Below are 16,228 nucleotides of genomic sequence, written 5' to 3' on the forward strand. Positions count from 1 at the left end.
GGCAATAATTTATGTATGTTTAAATAATATCTAGCTTTCCTGTAGCTCAGTGGTGAGAGCATTGTGTTAACAACGCAAGGTTGTGGGTTCGATCCCATGGGATATATACAGGTATGCAAATACCTTTGTATAAATGTATAGGATAATGCAATCTAAGTCGCTTTGGATAAAAGCGTCTGCCAAATGCATAAATGTAAATGTGAAATATACAAGAACCAAAATGGTCACATCCTTAAAAAAGAACCGAATGAAATTCACACGTGTATGATCACGTGTGCGAAAAGACGCTTGATGATGTGAAGTGTCCCACATAAACTGAAATAGAAAGATCTGCAGTTTTTGCATGAGATCACATGAGTTTTAACATGAGATTGTTCCAACCACATTTCACATGTGATCACATTTGTTTGCGTGTGAATTTCATGTGTCTTGTCTGTAAGGTGCAGTCCCCACTGTATGAGACCCACCTCCCACCCACCACAACACACTAAGGTGGTGAGAAAACCAAATAAGTGTAATATCTTATAACGTATCAAACCTGTTTAAAAAAATAAGCTCATAAACATCATATTCTCTGTCTGTACTGGTGTATGAGTATAACTGCTCTCTAAAGGAGTGACCGATGTTTATGAGTTGTCTCTGCTCCATGTGAAAGGTTTCTCCTCTGACACGGCTCCCCTAGTTAGTCAACCCAATGTTCAGTGAGACATCCCGCAAACGTGTGCGACATTCCCACCACCATCATCTATAAAGACCCCAGGCTTGTGGAGATCACATCTTTCCTGCCTTTTCTTGTTGCGACTATGGCCATGCTAAGAGTGTCTTCATACCGTAAGCTCTTTGAAGAGCAGCAGTGGAGGCAGTCTGCGGGACGCTGTGGATTCCAGGCCCAATCTGCTCTCAGGTCAGTAACTGAAATGTAGATAGTAAATGAATGCGGAGCAGTGAACAGCTTGGAATTGGCATTTTGGGCTTCAAGGCCTTGTTGGGGGCTCATTGTGTGCTAGAGTCACACCTGGTCTTTAGTTGTGTGCAAACGATTTGAATGAAATAAAACATTGACCTCATTGCTTATTCTTCGAATTCTAAACTTTCTGCGCTTGTCCGTAGGAATGCGTAAATGTGTTAATAGTTAAGCTCTTTCAAGTTTCAGTATTTCCCGTTTTTCTTTGCATAGTTTGCTGAAAAATAAACAACCCATTATAGTCATTGAAAAGCATTCAGTGTGTTTGACAGGGCTGATGTTTCAGCGAGAGAATGCTCCGAGCCAGATTTTGCTGCATTCCGAACTCTAAACAAGGAGGGCGCGGCTCGGTTTGTGAGCGAGCGCTCCATCATCGCCACGCTTAATGATCGACTGGCCGTCCTTATCGATGTGGTGAGACTCGAGCTTCCTCTTATATGAAATGTTTGACACTCATGCACACGCAACGTTCTTCAGGGTAACAATCCGTTTGGAAACTAATGGTCTCTCTGTGTGTGGCCCAATTCTTATATTTCCGTGATGGTTAATGGGGTCAGTCATTTGCCTGAGGGTGTGAAGAAAATCATATGAAGGTCATGAAATTGCTGGGTTCTCAATCACAACGCCCTCTACTGTCTCAAGTATAGCACTTTTTTAAGTTCCACCTTTTGTAGCTACACTCATAAAGGAAGCAAACTTTCCATACAGTATTACTTTCGAACCTTTTGCATGTGTGATGTGCGGTAGGTTCACAGTCTGGAGGAGGAGAACGAGTCTCTGGAGGCTCAGATCATCAGGATGGAGGAGAGGCTGGAGGCTGAGTCGAGCTCTACAGCTGTCAGCATCAGGGGCCCTGCGGACTACAGTTTGGAGGTTGTGATAGAGAGACTGCGCAGAGCAAAGGTATTTTATCAAGATGGATGGTGTTATCAAAGAGATAATTCTGTCATCATTTATTTCCCGTCATGTCATTTTAAAGCAGGTATGACGTTCTTTCCTCTGTGGGACACAAAATAAGATCTTTGTGTCCGAGACAATGGTGGCCAAAGTTGTTTGCTTACAAACATTCTTCGAAATATCTTTTCAAGAATCTCTCTAATCAACAATCTATCTTTTGTGTTCTGCTGAAGAAATAAACTCATACAGGTTTGGAATGACATGAGGGTGAGAGAATGAGAAAATAAATGAAATTTTTGGGTGAAGTATCACTTTAATACCCTTACTTGCTGTGATCTGATGCTGTCTGTTGTTTCCCTCAGGAGGCGATTTTATGTGACACAGAAGAGCTAAACGGCGAGCTGCAGTGTCTGCAGATGAAATACGATGAGGTGGAAGAGCAAAGGACTCTTTTGCAGTTGGAACGGGAAGATGTTTCAGTGGTAATGATGTGAAAACTGTTCATAATATGTCAAATCAAAACGAGAGATTTGTGGGTTTTATTGGGTGTTTTAGCTTTGAAATACAGTATTTTTGCTGCTGTATATACACTTAGCTGATATTCACTTTTAGACTTTATCTATGTGGTTCACAGTTCACCCAAAAATGAAATTTTGTCTTCATTTTATTTACACTCAAGTTTTACCAAATTTGTATAAATTTGTTTGTTGTGATAAAAACAGAAGAATATATTTGGAAGAATGCTTCCAAACAGTTCTTGGCCACCATTGACTACCATAGTAAGAAAATTGCTCTATGCATTTCTTTGTTCTGTTAAACACAAATAAAGATATTTGGACGAATGTTGGAAAGCAAATCGTTTTGGGGCACTTTTGACTACCACAGTAATTTTTCCTACTATGGCAGTCAATGGTGGCCGAGAACTGTTTGGTTACAACCATTCTTCCAAATCTCTTTTTCTGTGTTCATCCGAACAAAGACATTTACACAGATTTGAGAACAACTGGACGGTGATAAATGATGACAAAATCTTTATTTTTGGATGAAGTGTCCCTTTAAGAAACCAAAAATATTGACTCGTTGCACTAAACAGATTTTTGTCCAATAGAATTCTCTATGAGAATGAGCATGAGAATGCCCCACATCCCAATACCTCTTGCAAATGATGAACAAATCATGATTCATGACTGTGACATAAGAAAACCATTAAAACAGATTTGTATTTATATCTTTTTTTAATACAAAATAAATCAAAACAGGAAAAACTGTGTTAATAACTAATTCTATATACCTTGAGTAGGGTATACCTCCCTAATATATGTGTGCATCCATATTCCGTATTAAATCTTTGTTTTTGTACAGAAACATTATAAATACAAAACGTTCTACACTGTTCCACCACTAGATGGCAGTGTTAGCCTGTGCTCCGGATGGGGTGTTCTGACTCCAGTGAAGGTATCTGAAAGTCTCAAGAGTGTCACAGCACAGCTGCTGCTCCCAGATCAGCTCTGGAGAATTCTGATTACAGGCCTCGCTGACTCCCGGCCAGCGGCCGCTCTGAAACCCGAGCCGCTTTCTGTATAAACCACTCTGTCACCCCACAGATGTCGGAGCACATCTCTAATAAAACAGCAGATGTGGGAAAGCTTTCACCATGCCTAATAATTCACTCATTCAGCCTCTCATATCTCCCAGATTCAATGCGGAGAAGAGCTTAGCTTTTGGTCTGGGCTGAGAAGTGAGGATTGGAGAGACAGAAAGAGAAAGATGTAGTTACAGTATAATAGTCGAGAGGTTAACATGACACTGCATGTATATATATTATAAAAAGCAATCATTCAGCTCAGCTGCTAGATTCCTGATGAACACGCACAAGTAGAAAAATGTACAAAATGCACTGTGAAACGTTTTGGATGAATGCGTCTGCATAATACTTTGATGAAAATGTAATAGAAACTTTTTCTGGGAACAACAGAATTAAAGGGATAGTCCACCCAAAAATGAAAATTCTTCTATCATGTCGTTCCAAACCTGTATGACTTTCTCTTTTCTGCAGAACACAAAGAAGATATTTTGAAGAATGTTGGTAATCAAACAACACTGGCCATTGGACAGTATGGACACAAAACCAAGGGACATTTCTCAAAATATCATCTTCTGTTCCTATACAGATTCTGAACGACGCGAGCGTTAATAAATGGTGACAGAATTTAGATTTTTGGGTTAACTATCACTTTTAGGTCACTTCTGCTCCAGTCGTACATACAAGACAGATCTCACACAAGTGCTTACAGTACATACATAAATCACTTACTTAACATTTAAAGGGATGTTTTGTATTTTCACTCATTTACAGCATCTGCCAGTGATTTTTGCTGGCATTTTAAAGTCGTAATGACAATGGTTAATGATAGCATGAGAAAGCGGCGCCAGTATTGCGTTTAGATGGAATGGGGTCCTTTCAGAAGAGGGTGCCATGGTGAAGCTCAACCCCTCGGCTGCGTGGAACAGCAGCGACAAATCGGCATCAAAACCTTGTCTAGACTCTCTCCAGCGCCGAGCTTGTGTTCACGCTGAGATAACGGGAACAGCGGCCACCGTGCCAGCTCTGTGCGCACTCTGCGCTTCCTCTGCTGCCCAGACCCACCGTCACACTGCAGCATTCACATGCAAATGCTTTCATTCTATGTAATTGAATTCATCGCCAATTAATCAGGCACTTAAGATACCCAGATGAACCGAATAAAGCCCTGCTTTGTCCGAACGGGGGAGGAAGGGCTGTCTATGTGTGTGTGTGGATCTCATCTCCCCTGCATTGCGGGCACAATCGCCATTGCCTGGTGGCACCGAGATGTTTGCGACGAGTAAGCGCATTGACCTTTATTTCCGCTGCCCCCCACAGGAGGTGGATGCAATTACCACTGACTGCCTGGCCCTTCAAGAGCAAGTGGCCATCTATGAGGAGCAGCTGGCCGCTATGGAGAGGCAGCACGAAACGGTGAGGCTACGTACTGTATATACAATCATCTGAGTTTTGTAAATCATAACAGGATGTTTTATCCAAGAGCTTTGAATATATGGCAAAGTCTTGTAAGGGGCAAAGTGGGGCTTTGCCATTTAGGATGTCTCCTGTGATCGCAAGGAAAACGGGTTTATGGGAATGGAGACTAACAGGAAACACAGTTCCTCAAATTACAGAGCGAAAGAATGTAGTAATCTCACATATGGGGGGTCTTGGGGGTACACGAGTGCTAGAAACTGAGAAAACTCGGCCGGCCTGTGTTTTCTCCTTCCTGATCTTTAATCCGTACTGTATTTACCAGACTCCCTCTGGGATGTGTGGAACAACTCACAGGCATATGAAATGAAAACAGAAGTTGCTCTCGGTTTATTAACTGCTATTATTTTCAGCATCCTGCACACCTTGTTCTCCATCAATACATCTAACGCACTCTCGTTACTCATGTTGAAAAGAACAAGCTGAGACTCGGCTCCTCGCCTCTTTTCCTGAACACTTCATTGGGGTTAGAATAATGAACAGCTGGCCGGACTAACGGGGGCAGATATTGTTACCTGAAGAGAAATGAAAAAGTCATAACGTTGCGTTTTGTCCGCAGAGGGTGGAGAACCTGAGGGAGCCCAGGCCTGCGGATGAAAGTTACCCAATGGTATCATTGCAGTTCCCTGCTGTAGATATCACTCCTGCTATCTTGGACATCAAGGAGTATTATAGCGAGCTTGCGAAGAGCCTGAAGGTACACTGCATACACACAGACTGTATATGGTGACTCTGACCATCTTATGGGTACCGACAAAAAATTCTTCATGGACTGTACATTGCAAATATATTTTGATGCCTTTTTGGGATGTAACAATATTATCGCAATAGCAAAACTTTGTCAATATAATTGTGGTCGTGTGATATTGTGGTCTTCAGGGCCTAACATGTAGAATGTTCGAATAAACAAATATATGTTACCTTTTGCAAGGTCCATTTGGTGCAATTATCTGATTTTTAGGTAATTTGACCCATCTCATACCATAACTCATACATCTAAACAACAGTTATGATTAGAGGATAAATAAATGAGGATGCTTATGGCACGTTTCCAAGTCATTATTTGTCAATTTACATACAAATTTGAAAGAAATATGGTACCGTGGACTTTATACCAAGGTATTATCTTACAGTGAGATTTTGATATTGTTACATCCCTGGTGCCATTTTTACGTATAATCAAATTGGCTTTACAATTCATTTCAGTTTACCTTTATCATTTTTGGTCAGTGGTGAGACCCGTCCAGAATTAAACTATAAAAGTAGGCAGAAATGGCTTATTTGAGTAATGAAATGTGCTTTGGTAATGTAAATAAATAAATATGCTAAATACGTGTAATTATTTAAGTAATGTAATTTATTTAAGTACTGTAAAGTTCAGACAATGTTAAACGTATAAAAAAACATAACAGTTGCAAGTTGAAATGACTTGTAAAGCCAACTTGTTTCAGCAAGAAAAAAAATCTTTACACACATGCGCACACACACTTACAATGGGTACAAAATTCTAAGATCACTACTGAAAATTCTTCAATATTCTGTTTTTAATCAAAAATAAAGCCGGTATAATAATGGGAAAAGTGTCTTAGGATAGTTTCCCCAAAAGTAACCATTTCAGTGTCAGACTGCAACTGCAACGTCATCCGGACATGTGTTGTAGACTAACGTGGAAGTCGGGAAATTGTTGAATATAGTAGTTATTTTTATTTGTTTGCGCACAGTACGTATCCTTGTCGCTTTATATAGTTAAAGCTATATTTCTACAATGTCTTTACTCACTTTCTGCCATTTAAAAGTGGGTTTCATTGTAGTCTGTGTTGAAAGTCAGAAAGCTCACGGACTTGAACCAAACCTCTTCATTTATGGATATATAACGACTTATTCACAATTTCGGCATTCAGTATTTAGCACATTTAGATATGTCTGTTATGCACATCTTTTCCTTCCTTTTCACACTTGTGATGTGTGTGGACCTGAGAGCTTTGTCCATATCTACCACAGAGCACTATTGTCGTATGAGGAGAGAGGGCACTCTAGGGGTCATCCTAGAGCACCAGTGCCCTCTGACCCTGTTTGCCCCAGGAGTGGGTGCTCTCTTCTGAGGTCGTGGAAGTAATAAGAACTTTGGAGCCCTTGGGTCCTGAGAGGAGTAGAGATCACTTCTCAACCAGGAGACTGTAGGACTTCTAGAGAGACAAGAGTCTTCTAGTGTGTTTTTGTGCGTGAGTGTAAGACAAGACGGCCAAGAACAACTTCTGCCTCTGCGTAAAAACCAATGCACGTTCTTAGGAGCACATGTTCTGAAACTCTCTATAGTCATTGAAACACCACCTTTCTGTTTCTTTTTAGTCTGTTTCTCTATTCATTGCTCAGCATGCAGACCCAGAGCCAAAAACTCGTATTTTGTTTCCATAGAGTCGCATAATGCCTGGTTGTTTCGCTCACAATTGGTATTGATTGGGTTTTGGGGCGAACAGTAATTGGAGGCTGATTTTGGCTTGTTGCACCTGCTCACCTGATGTGCCTTCATTTGCTCTTCTTTATTTGGAAATAATGAGTGATTCATCATCACAGACTGCAAAACGCTGGTTGGGTTGGGTTACTCTGTGTGGTAGAGAAACCTGAAGCTGTAAATCTTTTGCGTTTTAGTTTGAATCCAGAGCCGTGAGGGCCGTGACCGCTGATGCTGTCGGAATGGGGAAGGAGGAGCTGGCTAAGCCGACTGGAGGAAAAGTAAAGGACGTCTCTAAAGAGACGGACGTGAATGTTCTCAAGGACCTGGTGAGTGAGTTTACTCTCAACAGCACACTTGAGCTCTGTTTAATTTGAAGCGAATGTGACTGAGAGATAAATGTTCAGTCTGGATACGTCATACTGCTTTACAGTTTTATAAATTGCCATATCCACTTAAACCATATCCACTTAAAAAATAGTTGATCAACATCCAAATGGCTGAACAATCAGTTAAAGCAATTTTCCAGCCATTTACTTCTGAACTCTGTCAATCATTTTGGAATCAGCAGTGACTCCTGTATTTCATTCACGCACTGATTAATAATAAAGGTACAAAGGCGATTAAATTTGTTTCTTACTCCCAAAATGCACTTAAAACACTCAAATGATTAACTTGATCACCCTACATTTCCCCATAAGTCCCATAAAAATGGAAATCTGTGTATAAATATCTAGTGAATGAAAATAAGTCGCATCTAGTGGTGAGGTTGTGAATTGCATCCAACGGCTCACTCCACCATTTGTCCGTTTAGGGCTACTGTAGAAACAACATGTGAATTCCGTGTAAGGGGACCTGCGGTGTATGTAGATACTAATTTCAAGGTAATAAAAACATAACGCTTCATTATGTAAGGTCTAAACACCTTTGAAGTCATAGTTACTTATATTACATTACATTTCTGTCAATAGATCCTTTCAAAAAAGAAACACAGCACCTTTAAGAAAAACGGTAGGAGTTGAGGAGGTTTTTTGGGGGGGGGGTGTTTCAAAATACAAAGTCCTCAGTCAGAATGACAGCTGAGGAATAAAGTAAGAGATCTCCTGCTGCCCGGAGTGTTTATTCGGAGCAGATAGCACCAGGAGATGTGAGGAGTGTATCGTCTCTAACAGTGTATATCTATTCACCGTCTCCCATTATGAACAATACATTTCACAGTCTGCCAACGCACTTTCTCCCCAATCATAAACTTCATAAACTTCACACATTCCTGCAGCGCCTCGGGAGACGGCGAACCGCACTGTGCCGTAGTAATGAAATCTCACCTGTCAGCCTCCTTCTCCTGCAGGAAGACAAAACTTTTTCCTTTAAGCAAAAAGAGACAGTAAAGAAAGTGATGGTGCATTGAATCGTTTGGGATTTTTGTTTAAAAACGATTAGGAACCGCGGGCAGCCCTCGGTTTACATTCAGCAGATTTAAAAATCATTGGTCGGACGCAAACGACACCATTTCATTTGAAATAACAAATTGGATGGTTTGGTTCCAATTATCGTGGTTGTGGTCACAGACCTTCTTTTAAAATAAACCGACGGTCTGAAATCGCAGTGCCCGTTCTCATAACACAGGATCCTGTTCCCTGATCAGTGACAGATTGCTCTGCTTCGTATGACCTCTATCTCTTCTGTTTCGTCCTTCATCTTGCTTTAACCTTGTCTAACCTCTTAAATTTGCATTTGCTAATTTGACCGTTGCTCTCTCCGCCGCCATTCAATGATGGATACCCTTACAAAAATTGACCATGGTTTTACTACAGCTAAAATAGAAAAAACATGGTTTTACTAGAGTTAAAAAAAAAAAAACATGGTTACTGTAGTACAACAATGGTTATCACAAAATAACTATGGTTTTGAAAACCATGTTTTTGTAAAAACCATTGTAAACGATGGTTACTGTAGTAAAACCATTGTTCTTCCCTAAGTAATCAATGCACCAAAAAACCATGGGTACTACACTTGTACCACAAAAAACATGGTTATTTTCGTAAGGAACTAGTGATCTAGTAGCACTAAAGGACAGTTTAGCTAAACAAACTGTTGGTGGTGAATCGGGTCTTCTTGAGCTCATTCTGTGTGTTACGGGAGAGACACGCCGGGTTTCTCCAGGGGGCCGGACCTCCCAATCCCCCAAGAGTAGAGCGGCAACCAGATACAAGTTTCATCGGTTCATCAGCATCATCAGCATGTTAAAAACAAAGTTCGGAGCCTCCCGTGATCTACCTGAAGGAGAAACGGAGCGAGCGATCTCCATCCATCTCTGACAGCTGACTGTTTAAGTTACGTGATTACTGTAATTACTCACAGCAGGGCATCTCGTGCAGAGACGTGAGCCTGACAGTTCTCTGTGTTGTGTTTGTTGTTGAGCGAATTATGCAACATGAAATTTGCAACTGTTTTCAGACGTGTTTTCAGAAGGGAGCAAAATAGCCATTAATCACTAAAACAGTGTTACGGTAAGATTATGTTGCTGCGGTATGTTGCGTATCTCCAACTCTGTAGGTTTTGTTTATGTACAGTTGTAGAATTGTAGAATGATAATAGTCATCAAAACTGAAATAAAATAAATGGAGCCATGCAGAGACACAAATGTTATACAAAAAAAAACTAATTTATATTTTCGAGTCTTTGTTTAAATTAAACACTTTTTACAAACTGGTGATTACAGATCTGCCCACTCAGGGAATTGTCTCAAATAACCCTGTGAGGTGGATGGATGGAGGCTTTGTCCTGAGAAACAGCTGATTTTTAATGCATGTTTTAAATTTCACAGCTAGATGCAAGTATTTAAGCAAGGGCCTTTATGGCAAACACCTTTTTGCACTTGTCAATTTACGGGTATTTGCATCATTATTTAATGCCCAAATACTTATGCTAACTTGCTCTGCTCTTTGTAGACTCTGTCAGTGACCATATGCATAAGATATCAGGTCTGTGTTTTTAAATCTATGGCTTATCACCAGCAGAATTGTCCACTCCCATCTGCATGTAATTTACATTTATTCATTTAGCAGACGATTTTATCCAAACCAAATCTGTATTACATAATACAAGTAAAAAATATCCATTCCCTCACTTGTCTCCAAATCTCACTCTTTATTTGTAGATTGCAGAGCTGCAAAGAGAGGTGGCTGAGCTTGAGATTCGTGGAGATGAACTGGAGGCTGAAGTGGAGGAAAGGAGAGCCAAATACCTGGAGGAAATAGATGAGCTAGAGGTACTAACGCTATAAAGTCATATTGCACTGAAAGCAGCTTTCTGTTTCTCACCAATGTTCTCTGTCTGACCAGAATTACATTTGCCAGCTGGAAGAAGAAGAGGCTGATCTTAATCTCCAAATGAAGGAACAGAGTGAAGACAACGAAGAGCTGCTGAATCAGAAAATGGCTCTGGACATAGAGATCGCTGCTTACAGGTGATGCATGTCGTGCTTTAATACATTACTGAATGTGTGTCACTGTTGACTCTGAATTTTATTCCTGGATGAATTAGTGCTGAGATAGATAGAAGCTCTCCTCATGCTTAAGTGTACTGAATACCTTAATACTTATTTTATACATTGGCATATGATTTTATCCAACGTGATTTACTAAAGCAATAACCCCAAGAAGCAGTGCATTTTATAACCGCTAAGTGCGTTGTGACACGGTGCGAAGTGACCTTATCTGTTATAAAATGCAGACGTTACCTACTGCTTGTTGCTTTATAAAACGGCTATTCCATATGCGTATCAAGGTTTCATAAAAATTAAATAAAGTGGTATTTAGGCTTTGTAACACTTTCAACAGTTACAACAGCTTAGAACTTGGCTCAACCAATCAAAATCAAGGTGCAGAACTGTCCCTTTCATAAAGTGAGTTTAAGTCTTTCTTCAGTTTGTGGTGATTCGAACCTTTGACCTTGAACATATGACCTTCCTTGTATGAAACGAACACTGTCAAACTCTGCTGTAATTTCGCACAGGTTTGCCAGTTACTTACTGTAGATTTAATATACAATTTAGTTTTAGCATACACTTACCTAATTTACATATTTTTCTTTCATAAAACAAGAATAACTATCATGGATCACTTTTCTTGTTATGTTATAAATATAACAAGAATATCGTAATTTAAAAAGTTTAAAATATTTTTACTGAAAACAGGAGAAGAATGCTTAGGAAGAAAGTCATTTTGCAGTGTTCCTGTGCTGATGCTAGTCTCTTTCATTTTGAATCTAAAAAGTGTTTTAATTTTGATTAAAGTAATTGAAAACAATACTAATTGGAAAGTATGTAAAGTGGATATTAAATCTACAGTAAGTTACTGGGAAACCTGCTGCAAAAACTACAGCAAAGTTTTACAATGAAGAACAGACACACAAACTGTCTATAGGAGACAAATAAAGAAATGGGAGTGTCTGTATAATCAACTGGATACACACCAGATTCGAGTCTTTCCTCTGTCATTGTCATAGACGTCACCAGCCTTTTGTCTTTTCTACCCATCTGCTTTAAATAGGTTTCACAGCTGATAGAGGATATATGTATAGGGTTGTGCTATTGCACATGAGTGACACAATGCATAGATGAAGACAGACCTAAGAATAATAACCTCATTCCTGTGTCACCGGAAACACATCCCTTTACGGTTGCAGAAGACATGAAGTCATTTCCTGTATCCCTAAAACAGTCTGTTCTTGGCACCACCGGATTGGTTAGTTTCCTTGATGTATGTGGCATGACGCATCCACATCCCCGCCACAACAGTGCTCCCTTAAGAGTCATTCAAATTGAGTATTTCTCAGGAAGTAGCTTCTTACATACAATAGTTTATTAAAATGGACTGCCCTTGAACTTTTTATGTAGTTTCTCCACCTCCAGACTTCTTGTGCCGTAATACATTGAGCAATAGGCTAGATTGTATGCATTTGGCAAATCTGTGCATATGTCAATGTTGTTTCATATTTCTCCCACTCGATTGTGTTTAGAAAACATGAATTAGAGATTTTTATGTTAATGTGTGCTTTAGAGAGCCAAACCTCTAATGACACCATGCTGCCTCTTTATTGACATTTGGTTTGTGAAAAATCCCAAATATGTTTATTTTGCCAGATTATTGTCTGTATTGCATTGAGCTGCCCCGAATGTCAGATTGAGCATCTTTATCAGTTTAAAAGCACAATAGCTGCACACAAATCATCTTGGAGTCTGTGCCAGGATCACAGCTACATTGAACCCCAAGACAAGGAGATTTCGTTTTACTTGGCGAGGAACTTTTTGATTACCGCAAGTTGTTACCTTAACCCATCAAGAGTAGTGGATATCCTTTTCCTCTTTAATCTAAAGACAAGATTTGGGAATGAAGCGCGAAACAAGACTCAAACCAGCATGTAAAGTATCCGTCGCCCCGGGCGAAGCTTTGGATGGAATAAAGCAGCTTAAATTGATTTCTTTTCTCTGCTCTAGGGGTTTGGTGGAAGAAGAAGAAGAATGGAGACTGAACCGCCTGTGAGACGTAAGAAGAGGTGAGAGATGAGACGTAGATGCTCACCTCAAACTGAAAGGAAGAAAGGCTAAAATCGCAACGCAATACAACCCTTAACCGTGAGCCACACAAATCAGAAAAGAAAAGAAAACAGCTGTTGGAAGCACTTGACCTTCTGAGCAGATGTAAACCTTCACTGACAGATAAGCATCTGGGGGTTCGGGAAGGCTCATTGATAACGGGTCACTGGCGGGTAACCTGAGGTCTTCAAGCATCAGTCCTGTGCACGGAAGAAAGTGTTAGTACTGGGAATGTGAGAGATGGGATCGGAATCTTTAGAGCTTTCACTTTGGGTTTCCTAGTGCTTATAGGGCTGTCACTGACACACATGCATATATAAACACACAATCTGTCACATGTATACATACACGCATGAACTCGGACTCTCTCCATGTGTGGCTCGGTTGAGTCATTCTCTCTTTGAGTCTTATCGCTCTCTGTTACAGATAAGCACATATTTCAGCTGTTTAACTCTACATTTTCATTTAGTGGTTGGAATTGCATTTTTTGGCAGAGCTTACTGACAGTTGTTGCAATTGAAATAAATCTTTGCATTTGAAAATCATTTTTTCCCTTTGTCTTCCATGCCATATTCGTTTTTCGTGGGAGGTTTTCTGCTGGGACTTGAAAGCAACCGCAATCGTCCTTCTGTCAGCCGGGTGTCATATCATTTCACCACCTTCAAAAGTCTTGCATTGAGTGTGTGGAATTCTAGTTTTGAAGTGGAATGTTACCCAGCGTGCATTTCGGTCCTCATATGTGTGCACTCTGTGCTAATAACCCTATCTGTTCCTTTAAGATGAAACAGTGCAGATAGTAATAGATTGCGAAAGATTATCAGGGACCAGTGCATTCCTGTTGAAGCTCATCCGTAAGGGCCGTGGTGTTGCTGAACTGACCTGTGCAGCCACGCTGACTCTCTTAATTCTGTGGATATAAAACATGGGCAGCACAAGAGGAAGTCACTCTGTCTTTGGGGCCCTTATTTTCACTACTAAGGTACTTAGTCATTCTTGCTGCCCAAGGGCACCAGATCACCCTCAACCTCCCCCATTTGAAGCAGACACACACACACAATCTTAAGATTTTTGGGTGATTATAAAGAAGTATGGGACCCTGGGCCTGGCCTGTGGGGTTTTTGGTTAGCTTCTGGCCCTTCCTGAAGTTTGACAATGGAAGAGTGCTGGGAGGAACTGACATCAGCAAAAGGGGATCAAAAGGTCAGTCGGGATACTTTGGAATAGCTTGATGCGCATTGTTTTTCTCCCTGTCTTGCCTGTTTTTCCGGCTTGTTTTTATCTGTAATACGATTAATATTCTGTTCCCATTGTTTGCTAATTTGTTTGGCGCATTATGATGAAGCACAAATTAAATTGGATCAATTAAAACAATTCTAACAAATGGCTAATGCATTTTTAAATGAATTTGCACTACATTATGTAAATTTCCTAGCGCTTTATTTGCAATTTCTATTTTCCTCTTTTGAAAAACCTGAACTTTTCCACGTTGAAAGGAACTGATCACAATTCTTTTTAAACATTAACTGAATGGATTCGGTTGATGATGGCAGAGTTTGACATGATGTATTGGTGTGGGATTTTTGGCCCCCAGTGGACCATGATAGAAGGTTGGAGGGGCTGTTAACCCCTCATAGGCCAGCAGTGACATTGAGGGGTTAGAGATCAGTCTTCCTTTAAGTTTTCAGACCTTGACAACATGGCAGAGGGGTCAGTCATCAAAGCTGAATTTCAGGTCAGCGGTCAGCGACACCCCTGGCCTTTTAATCCTGATGTCCTTGATGAGAAGTGAAAATGGAGGGAGATCTATGAAACAACAATGATTGAAAATCTTGGATAATTCTAAAAGCTTATGAAAGTTTACACACCTGACATAATGTCCAGGTAACCCAATAATTATATTTTTTTTCGTTGCAAAAACAAGTGCTATGTTTGTTATAGGACTATTATGAAACAGAATTTATATGATTCTTCTATGATGTGTATAAATTCCACAATTGAAATAATGAATTCGCTTTGCATTGCATGAAATCTTGATAATTCAATTTGATTGTAAATATTCTAATGCAAAATTTAGTCTTATTTTTCCTTGATCATTTTCCCTTAATTTTGTGGTAAAATATGGCCTATACATGTGCTTCGGCAGTTTCATGAGAACGCCCCAAAAAGTCCAATAATTTATCATGTTGCAGAGGAATTTCACTTGAGGAATGGGCTTCCAACCTTGAATAAGGTGATACTTATTGCCAATGCCTTTTGATATTTGAGCCAAACAGCGCAGGCTGTCAGACTGTCTCCTGACCTGAAAAGTGGATTAAGAATTGAGGTAATGTTGACTACAGAGCAGCTTGCATGATTCAATTCAGCCGTCATCACCTGATAGGCACACAAAGCCATTTTATCCCAGCCTGACCGACTGAACCAATAAACAAAGAGAAAACTCATTTTTAAGTTTCACGTATGCCGCGTCTTGAAACAGGATTGAACGTGTTGTTACACCAAATAAACAAATTGGGAGGGGGTGTAAAAAAAGAAAATAACCACTGTGCAAATATACAAAAGTGAGAGTCAATTGAGAAGATATTTCCATAATAAGAAAAGAACAAATAATAAATGACAGAGGCCTCTCTCAGCTGCAAGATGTTGCCGGCTGAAGAAAGAAGCTGTCACACTTTCACCTTATCTGTAAGGATCATGAAGTTTCCTATATACCAACTTTGAGGTGGTGAACCTCATTCTAGTTTGTAAACATCTACATTTTAGCGACCTACATGAGATTCATGACACACGTTTTATCAGTTGTGTTTTTGCTGAGACTTAAACCCATGGCCTTGGCATTGTTAACATCATGTTCTACAAGATGAGCTACAGGAATGTTGTATTCTTCCCTGCCATTCTTTTCTGTTCATCCTCATGCTGATATTGATAAGGACATACATAGTATATAAGAATAAAGCATTATTTTCAAGATTAAAGCATTGCAGATTGATCATGAAAAAATATTATAATGCAAAGGTATTATTTAGTATTTTCATTATTTTGGGGGAAATCATGAAATATCCTTGATGTGTATCTGTTTGGATTGGTTTATTTTATATTGTGACATTTACATTTATTTCTGATGTATTTGAGTAATGATGCTGTTGTTTTAAACCAAATGCATTCAGTTTAATTTAAGGTTTTAAAACGTTTTCTTGGGAAGCTAATGAATCAACATCAATTAACGGATTTAGTTAAGACAGACACTTGGGACGCTGTCAA

The 16,228-nt window shown here is 39.8% G+C and overlaps 1 protein-coding gene across 2 annotated transcripts; it reads left to right on the plus strand.

Moving 5' to 3' along the window:
- Positions 1 to 10: 10 nt before the first annotated feature.
- vimr2 (vimentin-related 2) lies at positions 11 to 13,515 on the plus strand. 2 transcript variants are annotated; one of them, XM_056769107.1, is made up of 10 exons: positions 11 to 904; positions 1,237 to 1,378; positions 1,712 to 1,867; positions 2,224 to 2,343; positions 4,764 to 4,859; positions 5,479 to 5,616; positions 7,569 to 7,700; positions 10,532 to 10,642; positions 10,716 to 10,840; positions 12,872 to 13,515. In XM_056769107.1, the coding sequence occupies exons 1-10, from the start codon at positions 804 to 806 to the stop codon at positions 12,915 to 12,917; spliced, it is 1,167 nt and encodes a 388-aa protein (XP_056625085.1). In that variant the 5' UTR covers positions 11 to 803; the 3' UTR covers positions 12,918 to 13,515. The 2 variants fall into 2 exon arrangements, with proteins under 2 accessions (XP_056625085.1, XP_056625086.1); XM_056769108.1 differs by having other exon boundaries at positions 11 to 1,605.
- Positions 13,516 to 16,228: the final 2,713 nt, after the last annotated feature.

This window comes from Triplophysa dalaica, chromosome 16 (genome assembly GCF_015846415.1).
Source record: "Triplophysa dalaica isolate WHDGS20190420 chromosome 16, ASM1584641v1, whole genome shotgun sequence".
Lineage (NCBI taxonomy): Eukaryota > Metazoa > Chordata > Actinopteri > Cypriniformes > Nemacheilidae > Triplophysa > Triplophysa dalaica.

Coding starts and splice junctions, on each gene's coding strand:
- vimr2 (XM_056769107.1), top strand. CDS start 804: ATGGCCATGCTAAGAGTGTCTTCATACCGTAAGCTCTTTGAAGAGCAG. Junction 1,379..1,711: donor TGGCCGTCCTTATCGATGTG/GTGAGACTCGAG, acceptor GATGTGCGGTAG/GTTCACAGTCTGGAGGAGGA. Junction 1,868..2,223: donor AGAGACTGCGCAGAGCAAAG/GTATTTTATCAA, acceptor TGTTTCCCTCAG/GAGGCGATTTTATGTGACAC.